The sequence below is a fragment of the Penaeus monodon genome, chromosome 16 (genome assembly GCF_015228065.2).
Source record: "Penaeus monodon isolate SGIC_2016 chromosome 16, NSTDA_Pmon_1, whole genome shotgun sequence".
Taxonomy (NCBI): Eukaryota; Metazoa; Arthropoda; class Malacostraca; order Decapoda; family Penaeidae; genus Penaeus; species Penaeus monodon.
Genome location: NC_051401.1, coordinates 5,362,716 through 5,373,312, shown reverse-complemented (window position 1 = coordinate 5,373,312; position 10,597 = coordinate 5,362,716). Strand labels below are relative to the sequence as shown.

The following is a 10,597-nucleotide window of genomic DNA, read 5'->3' as shown; positions in this document are numbered from 1 at the left end:
CTTCGGTTTATGATGGACCTTCTTGACAACAGGTGCTGGCGTGGTCGAACTAACATCGCTGAAGTAGTCGTAAGATTTACCAAGTTTGCGACCTCGCCCTCTGGAAGGTTTCTTTCGCAGGATTGGCTTATACACAGGCTTTGAGGTTGGGGGAGAGTGTGAGTGTGGCGCGGGAAAGTGGGGTGTAAGAAGACTGAGGAGACGGGGGAGAGTAGGATTTTGGAGGGGAAGGTGGGGAGTAAGAAGACGGGGAGGAATAGGGTTGTGGCGAGGCAGGTGGGGAGTAAGGAGGCGGGGAGGAATAGGGTTGTGGTGAGGCAGGTGGGGAGTAAGAAGACTGAGTGGGAGGGTAGGATTTTGGAGGGGACGGTGGGGAGTAAGAAGGATGAGTAGATGGGGAGTATGAATGGGATGGAGGCGGCAGCTGGGGAGAATCATCACTGAAATATGGCGGGAGTGTTGTTTTTTGTTTCTTTGGGAAATCATAATGTGGGAAATAATGAGGCTGCTGATAATCAAGGCCTGAGTAACTTGACATACGAGGCGTATAACTAGAAGGTGGGTAATAAGCATGTTCCTGGGGATATGTGGAAGGAAACGAACCGCCAGGGTAGAGGTGAGCGGATAATTTGTAATGGTCATAGGGTGGGCCATACATAGAGTATAGGGGTTCGTGGTATAAGTCAACATTGAGGTAATTGGCCGGCTGGAAGACTCTCTTTGAAGCATGTTTCTTGCGCGTGACTCTGACAAGCGGGGCAGGCGTCGTGATCCTCAGCAAAGGCATAGAAGGAGACGCGGTTTCGGACATCGCTACCGCCGGGGAAGGGGTTGTGGTCGACGCCACCGCCAAATCTGCTTTCACCATGAGTACCATCTTCATGTCCTTCGTAGGCATCGTTAAGTTATTCTTGCGAGTGGTAAGGACGGAGTTGTCGAGTTGGCGGGCTTTTTTGTCTATGAGAGGTCGGAAGGTGGATTCGGATGACGGACTCACCAACGGCCTGGATCCGGTTCTTGCGCCGAGATAAGATATATGAACCACGGGAGTTGGCCTCAGCTGGTTTCGATTCGTTTGTTTACTGGAAATGATTTTTCTCATTTGCGCAATGATGACGCTCTTGGCTTTTGGCTTCATTGTCGTGTTGTTCTTCGCCTGCGAATCTCTCTCATCTTCCGTGTCCCCAGAACTTTCCTTTCCCTGAACCATTCCCGACACGGAGTTAGGAATAGCCACTACCTCTGCTTCTCCCTCTTCTTTTTCCCCGCTGCTGTTATCCTTGCGGGATTTGACTATCTTCATTTTCTTGGCATTTTTCCTGTTCATCGCCATCTTCCTCGAGAATGTCCGCGCCAAAACCCTCGTTCTTCCCGCCCTTGATTGGCGTTTCGTCTGGAGGCCGGCGGGTGCAAGAGGCCCGGCATTGGAGGACCTCACGGGTGGAGCCTGACCTTCGGAGCCTTGTGGAGACTTCGGAGTTCCTACCACAGCCCGATGCCGCCCGAGAGGCGAGGGCGTCACGCTGAAAGAGTTTGTGAAGGGCACGGGCAGCTGTGAAGGATAGTGCCGGTAGGGTTCGACGTGATGCAGGAGTGTGTGCGTGCCGCTGCCCGTCAGGTCATCGTGAGTATCCACAGGGGTTTCAGTTTTTGTGTTTTTCCTTTTGTTGCTGCTGCTGCTACTGCTGCTGGCGGTGCTGGTGCTCCGGCTTTTAGAAAAGGTTACGGTCTTCTCTATTCTGATCTGAAATTGTATATTTAGAATATTATGGGGATGAAAATACTGTAGTCGTGTAAGATCAGTTGCTTCTCTTGGTGAAAATATTAAAATTGAAGGTTGCTGAGTTGCTAAAATCAAATACTATTGTAAAATTAATTGAGGGAAGAACCAAGTACCAGACGAAACGAAAATAATCAAAATAAAAAGTAAAAAAAAAACTATAAATGTACATTCGACTGAGAGGACGAGTAACGTGTAATGTTACCTTCTCCTTCGACAACGCTGCCTTAGACTTAGGGATTTTCAAACTCGAAACTCTCCGAGAGCGAACTTCGAGGGCCAGCCAACATACAAACCTGGCTTGTCCTCAGTTCGAAACGGTATATTTTCATATACAAGTGTTTTTTGTGCATCTTATGTCTAGAATCTAATATAGTATGATATAGTATAGTATAACCTGCAATAATACTTTCATTTATAATGTTTAAAGGATTCTTAACTTTACAGAATATTTGTTGCAATTTACTATATTGCCAGAATTTTACACACACACACACACACACCACACACACACACACACACACACCACACACACACACACACACACCACGCACTCACGCACTCACGCACGCACACACACACACACACACACACACACACACACACACACACACACACACACACACACACACACACACACACACACACACACACACACACAGATAGATATTATATAATATATATATATATATGTATATATATATATATATATATATATATATATATGTGTATGTGTGTGTGTGTGTGTGTGTGTGTGTGTGTGTGTGTGTGTGTGTATGAAATTTGTATATATGGTTTGATGAGACGCAGTGTACGTGAGAATAACTATAGAAACCGAATGTGAAGCACATGTGCTATACCATTATAATAACGTATAGGTGGTGGTATTGTTAAATGCTATTAATTTCCACGCATATTTCTTTCCTCCTCGAGCGTATGACCAATAAATCCGTGACCATAACTAACGACCTAAGGTGATTTTCCTCGCGCGCATTGAGACGCCATGATATTTGAAACACATCAACTCACAGACACAAAAGTCGACGTTTTCCCGACCGCATTTTAACACCCTCTTCCCTACCCCACACCACTAAGCGACCAACGATTGCCCCCTAGATGAAAGAAACCCAATTATCGCGTGCTTTTTTTTTCTTTACTGTTAGAAAGTGTGTCTAGAGGGTTAAACAGGAGGTCAGAGGTCAGAGATCAGTCCAAGAAGCCAGAAGTTACGCGCATCTCGACCTTCCGCCGGGGTGTCGTAAGGGTGACTTCGCTAAAATCCCAAAATGGGTTACCAGATTCCTTTACAGAGAGTGCTGGGTTATCGCAGATCTACTGTCCACAGCCTCACGGACACGAGACACGTTTTGCAATGCCGTAATGAGGGCCAATTTTGTGTTTACGTCGAGGAGGTATGTGTTTACGCTTTGCGCAAGAACCCGGAGAATTATCCAGATGGGAAAGTTTGGTACACCGGAAATAGATGAGAACGAAATTGCTTTGCGATAACAATCCGCTAATAAGTAACTTGTGAAGAATCTAATTTCTGTATTTTCGAAAATTAATGGTAACTTTCTTATTGTAGTCATTCTTGTAACAACATAGACAGCGTTGGGGTAAATCACTATATATATATATATATCGCTGTATGTTTTCAATACAGCATATTCTTATCATCTAATACAAGTAATTTTGTATATTTTTACTTGAGACAGTCATTCTCTCTATATATTTTTTTCTTTCTTTCTTTCTTTTCTTTCTTTCTTTCTTTCTCTCTTTCTCTCTGTCTCTCTCTCTCTCTCTCTCTCTCTCTCTCTCTCTCTCTCTCTCTCTCTCTCTCTCTCTCTCTCTCTCTCTATATATATATATATATATATATATATATATATATATATATATATATATATATATATATATTTCTACCTATCTTTAGCTATCTCTATCCTCTCTCATCTCCTCTCCTCTCTTCCCTCTCCTTTCCTTTCCTATCCTCTTTCTTTCCTCTGCCCCCCTCTCTCTCTCTCTCTCTCTCTCTCTCTCTCTCTCTCTCTCTCTCTCTCTCTCTCTCTCTCTCTCTCTCTCTCTCTCTCTCTCTCTCTCTCTCTCTCTTAATATACTAGAATATCCATCACTGCTCTTATCAAAATCATTACTCCAATATAAGTATATATATATATATATATATATATATATATATATATATATATATATATATATATATATATGTGTTCTGAATCAATTGATTTACTGTTTAATTTATTCGATTTATTTAAATTCCTTTCTACTAACTCCTCGTCCTTGCTCAGCTTTTCACTCTCGGTTATTCGCTTTCTCATTCTCCTATTCATATCATTATTCATATGCACACGCTGTGTGTGTGTGTGTGTGTGTGTGTGTGTGTGTGTGTGTGTGTGTGTGTGTGTGTGTGTGTGTGTGTGTGTGTGTGTGTGTGTGTGTGTGTGTGTGTGTGTGTGTGTGCTTTATCATTATCTAAATCAATGTCACCGTTATTAGGCAAATTATTATTATTTTGATCAGTGCTGGTGCTAGTAGTTGTAGTAGTAGTAGTAGTAGTTGTTGTTGTTTTGTTGTTGTTGTTTTGTAGCAGCAGCAGCAGTTGTAGTAGTAGTAGTAGAAGGGTGGTAGTAGTAGTAGTAGTAGCAGTAGTTAGTACTTGTTGTTGTTGTTGTTGTTGTAGTAGTAGTAGTAGCAGAAGCAACATTTGTAGTAGTAGTATTAGAGTAGTAGTAATGGTAGTAGTAGTAATAATAGTAGTAGTAGGGTAGTAGTATTAGCAAGCAGCAGCAGCAGTAGTAGCAGTAGTGGTATTGGTGATAGTGGTATTAACACTCCTGTAGTGATCTGCTAGGAAACAATCACTGCCGGTGGTTCGGCGTCGCTAAACTACCGATCCGCCACTAAATGAAAACCAAGGATTTGGGCATAAGAGCGAATTTCCCGTGATGGGCGAAGCGCTATCCCTGTATCGCCATTACAGATCGCCCGGCGCTCGTCAGAAGAAACTATCTACTGCATATCGACTCACCACTGGTAGTTAAGTAGCTCTCTGTTGTACAAACCTTAATTCAATTGACACAAGGCACAGCTAGGATATTGTTGATAATCAAATATGACCACGAGTTCTTGATATTTACTGAATAAATCCATGCTGTTTTGCCCTGTGTGTTTTGACCCCGCCTACTTGCTACTTCTTAATGTTTATCAGAGTTAATTATTGTTTTTTTTTATTATTATTTGAATAAATGCAAATAAAGCAATGCATGCGAATAATTCCTTAATTTATATACGTCTTAAGTGGTGGTTCAGAGGTACGGCTGTGAATGAACAAATGACACATGGCATGAAAGGATGAAAAAAATTGATACCATAAATTACATGGTGTTAAATAGCCTATAGCACTGGATGCCACATCACGCGTCTAGTAGTAGTTGCAGTAGTAGTGGTAGTGGTGGTGATATAAGCATATTAGTAGTCTTAACATTATCATTATAATTCTTATTAGAAGTATGATAAAGCATTAGTATCATTATCATAATTATTACATCCTTGCTCTGTCTCTCACTCCTCTCCATTTCTTTCTCACCCTCTCGTACACTCTTAACCCCCCCCCCCCCTCTCTCTCTCTCTCTCTCTCTCTCTCTCTCTCTCTCTCTCTCTCTCTCTCTCTCTCTCTCTCTCTCTCTCTCTCTCTCTCTCTCTCTCTCTCTCTCTCAATCCTTTTCTTCCTATCAATCTTTTTCTTCTCCATCCCTCCCTTCTCTCTTCTTCCCTCTGTCCCCATTATTATTCATACCTCAGCCAACACTGTTAACAAAAAAATCAGTACTAAATACATCCTTTGTCAAGGTACTTATAAGACAGGTAGTATCACTCCGTTTTGATGAAAATCCTAGTTGGCAACTGCCGAAGTTAACCCACCCCCTCTTTACCTTTTTTTTATACTAGGAAAACGTATAAAATATCGCGAACCTAAATGACCATCGCGTTTATCTATTGGAGAATAATGTGCTATGAGATATCAGGTATGGTTAGATCCGTAACTATTTGTATAATCTACTCGATATTGCTATAAATACCAGACGTAAAACAAAAAATCTGCTCTTTTACCTAGGATAACGAAGCCTTGCGTACCACATACAACCAATTTTTTGAGTTTAACAAAATAAGTGTAAGTGATGCTAAGTACTATAGGTGTAAGCGATGCTAAGTACTATCTCTATTTATAAGTACCTTGTCCCTTCGCCATATTTTCCATTAACATTAAAAAAAAAAAGATGTGAATGACCTGTGATGGTTTGTCGACTTCCTCACCGCCCTCGGCCAACTGAACACCTGGAGAGAAAAACAGAGGAAAGATTAGAGGAGAATATGGAAGGAGATTTTCCTTTTTTTATACGAATGGAAGCATTTTTTTGTATGATTTATCGTGTTATTTGACATGTTCTTCAATATTTGGTTTATTTTTATGAATAGAGAGGATAGATTGCTAATATATTCAAGTTTGGGTTTGATTTTTTTTTTCGTTTTATTATGTTAACTTTTTTCGATATATGATATAAAGCAAAAAAAAAGCATAAGTGACCATAAGTGTATTAAGCATCCTTATAAAATCATTTTTAAAAGGAACAACAGCAGAAATAAATCTCTAGAGAAACGGAAGCAATTAAATTGAGAAGGAACTTACCTGCGAAAATTAACAGCAGGTAAAGAAGTTGTCTCCACCTCATACTGCCGCGTACTGAAAGAAACGGGTATGACGATCAGTTTCTGTACTCGTATTTATGAAGGGTATTAGGTATGTGGGCGTATGAATAGATGATTAAGATTATTATATATACGTATACTGTGCGTGTGTGGTGTGAGTTTGTGTGTGAGTGTGCGTGTGTGTGTGTGTTTTTGTGTTTATGTGTGTTTGTTTGTTTGTTTGTGTGCACGCAAAGCCGTCCTTTGGTTTTCTGTACAGGTAGAACAACATGCCGCTTGGCCTCATTTGGATGATGGTGAATTGTATGGTGAAGTGCCCGGTGTTTAGGTGTCCTCATCGGCAAGGTATATATAAGTAGGGTCTCGGCACTGAGCCACTCAAATTCCTCCGTCTCGCGCATGACGTCATTTGGAGTAAAGCCTATGGGATTCGACCTTGGATATCACGACGAAAAGTTTGTCCACATAACGCAGCCATATTACATTGTTTCCTGTGATGTTCCAGTAGCGGTCTGCCTCGAGGGTCTCCATGAAGAGCTGGGCAAGGAATGCTTAATGTGTTCATATTCCATTTTTCGGAATTCGAACAGGCCAAACTTCACACTGAGGTGGACGAGGACGAGGGTAGCCATCCTTCGGTAGATGAAAACTGGTTTTAATCCATTCCAACTATGAATTAGCACGTTGGTAAGAAAAAAAAAATGACGTCGAAGCTATCTACGTTTTGAATCTCATTCTTATATGACGATGTTTGGTCATATTAGCGATTTTTTTTATAGCTGCCGTTCATGAAGTTAAGAATGGGTGAGGGAGATGTAGTTAGTTTTCTCGCCTCGTTGCCAATGTGTGTCATAGGGTTTGCCTTTTCACGTGCAGAGCAAAACACTCCAATACTCCAAAACTTCTGAGGATCTCTCCTGCTGCCCTGTTGAAATATAGGGATTTTCTCTCTCTCTCTCTCTCTCTCTCTCTCTGTCTGCACTTCCTCTACAGGTTTCTCTCTCTCTCTCTCTCTCTCTCTCTCTGTCTGCACTTCCTCTACAGGTTTCCTTTCAGTAAAGGAATCCAAAAGAAAAGATAATGAACAGACCAAAGGATGACTTCAGCACACCTTCCTGTGGACCATTCATTCCACGCATGGAGTTATCTGAGCACCTACAGGCTCTTTTCGACCACAGATACAAGAACACCACCGCATAGACATCGCCATGGTTAAAAAGAGGTCAAGTCACAGCAGACTTCTTTGCCAGCGGTGTATAAAAAGGATAAACAGGGCGTGAAGAGACGAATCGGCCAACCACCGCCATGCAAAGAGGACCCACCGTGAGCCACCTCCTCGAACCTCCTTCGGGAAACAAGGAAAGGGCCTCGCGATTATTCCACGATCGTTACACGCCTATAGACGCTTCCATTCTCTTGTTCACCGAGCCCCGGAGAAGCAATAAAATTCTTCGAGTTCTTCGAGTGTTTATCTGACCTTCCTATTATTATTTATACATTACTCTGCTTTGTTGTCTCCTATCATTCCCACTTTTTCTCTTCCTCTCATTCTCTCTCTCTCAGAGAGGTATGTGTATATATATGTATATACATATATGTTGTGTGTATATATGTATACATGTATATACATATACACATATATTTACATATATACATATATTTATTCTTATGGTGCTCTGTCCTACGACAGGTCCTTTTTGGAATCCATTTTCTCCATGACACTATTCACCCCTTTTACACAGGACTAAGGGCTGTTTCCTGAGATGTCTGCCACAAATACATGGGGAAGCTCAGCCAGGGTGGTTTCCTTCCCTGAAAGTATTTTTATTGAGCCACTGACTCTAGAAAAAGGGTTGCCAGCCAAGGCTAAGGAGTCCCCTCTACCATTATTTATATTCATTCCATAAATGGGACCCTGACAGGTGCTCCACTCTGGGTCGAAGTAGACCTGGGAACAATAGTGGTAGGAGGAGGCTCCACACTACTAAGGACCAGAACCCCACTAGCGGGTGCAGTGTATGCTCATACCCAGGAGAAATACACACACACACACACACACACACACACACACACACACACACACACACGCACACACACACACACCAACACAAACACCCACCACACAACTATATATACATATATATATATATATATATATATATATATATATATATATATATATATATAATATATATATATACATACATATGCATATGCATAAGCATATACATACATACATTCTTTGAACATCATTCGATCATTGTCTTCAGCGCCCTTGCTTTCCGTCTGTCGTCCTCACTCGTTTCTATCTTCTTACGTGGCATTCGTATTCTCTCGTTATACGCTACACATCTTTTGTTAAAATGTATTTTTCATATCATGTACCTCGTATCGTGACGCTGTTGTGCATTTACAATCCTTTTATTTGCGTAGTAATGTAATTTGCATAATATTCCCGCAACTACTGAGCTAAGGGTGGTGGTGCTGACAAAATGTTTAAGTATACGAAGATTGTGCAGCGTACATGTTCATGTTCTTAAATAATCTTTGTTGTTATCAGTGTTATTATGATGAATAGTAGTAGTATTGTTATTATTATTATTATTATTATTATTATTATTATTATTGTTATTTATTGTTATTATTATTACTAATACTAATGCTGCTATTATTATTATTACTGTTATTATTAATACTATTATTATTATTGATACTATCATCATCATCATCATCATCATCATTATTATCATTATCGTTGTTATTGTTCTTATTATTGATGATGTTTTATTGTTGATATGCTTATACTTATTATTACTTCTTATTTGGAGCTATTCTAGTCGATACTCACTAAACAGTATTTATAAATCCGTTTAGGGTTATTATAGAACCATATAAAAAAAATATTATTAAATCTAGCAGAGCAGCTTTATGGAAATGTTTTACTACTGATGTCAATGAAACTAAGATATTTGAGGAAAAAGTAAATTGTAAAGATAATCATGATTTATTAACTGATTTGCATCAATTGTAGGATAGTCTTGCAAAATTACGAAAAGTCGAGGAGTCTTGAATGTGTGAGGTTAATCGAAGAGCTAGTAACGTCATGTAAATTAGCATAACGTCCGTGTAAATTGTACCCCTAGGTTAAGGTTAGGTTGGGTGAGGGGGAAACAGATATATATTTTTATCTTGCCGAAGAACATACTGAAATGCCATTATTAGTATCACTTTTATGCTAGTTTTCTTTTTTACTTTTTGCAAGTTACGTATTGCATTTCACTTGTCCGAAAAAATAAGTAAATTCATAATAGATGGTAATATTCAGGAAACCTTATTCGAATTATGAAGGTTAGATTACATGATTTTTTAAAATAATAAAAACGAAAGGTATTTACCAGTACTTTAAAATGAAGAAAAAAACATTTGTCTTACCTGGATCAGCGTAATAGATAGTTGAGAGTTGTTTATTTTAAACCAGCTGTTCCTCCTGAGTCACAGACGGACCGTGGTGTCCTAATTCAAAAAAAAAGTCTTCATCACATGTAAAAGTTTTCCATTGCAAAAAACAACAAACTATTTAGCGAGATCGTCAGGTTCACCAGTCGCCCGCAAGATCATCCAGCGTCATGCAACCAGTTACTTGCACCAATATATATATCAATATATATTATATATCACATCACCGTGAGAGAGGTTTCCCGCAACGTGCCATCTGAATGTCTTCTTGGTAGATACGCATACACACACACTCTCTCTTTCTCTTTCTCTCTCGTTTTCTCTGTCTCTCTCTCACTCTCTCTTTCTCTTTCTCTCTCTCTCTCTGTCTCTCTCTCTCTCTCCTTCTTTCACTCCTGGAACTGTTGAGGTCGTGTACACGAGCCGCGTTTCCGAACTATTCCCGCCCATCGCTACACGCCCGTCTTATATACACACACACACACACGCACGCGCACGCGGGGTCATCCACGCCCACCACGGTCGTCATGCCCATCCAGGTCACCACGCCCATAGTTAAGGGCGTTGCGATTTTGAAATGGTCTTTTGCTTTTTTATATATATGTCTTTCAGCTGTCTCATGGATGATTCCGTTAT

General features: G+C 40.3%; 1 protein-coding gene across 1 annotated transcript; it reads right to left on the bottom strand.

Annotated features, from left to right (window-relative positions):
* On the bottom strand, positions 1–10,309 carry LOC119582464 (arginine-glutamic acid dipeptide repeats protein-like). The gene is made up of 4 exons (XM_037930714.1): positions 9,938–10,309; positions 6,486–6,539; positions 6,087–6,133; positions 1–1,744 (listed from the first exon to the last, which is right to left on the bottom strand). The coding sequence occupies exons 2-4, from the start codon at positions 6,526–6,528 to the stop codon at positions 128–130; spliced, it is 1,707 nt and encodes a 568-aa protein (XP_037786642.1). The 5' UTR covers positions 6,529–6,539; positions 9,938–10,309; the 3' UTR covers positions 1–127.
* Between the last annotated feature and the right edge of the window lie 288 nt (positions 10,310–10,597).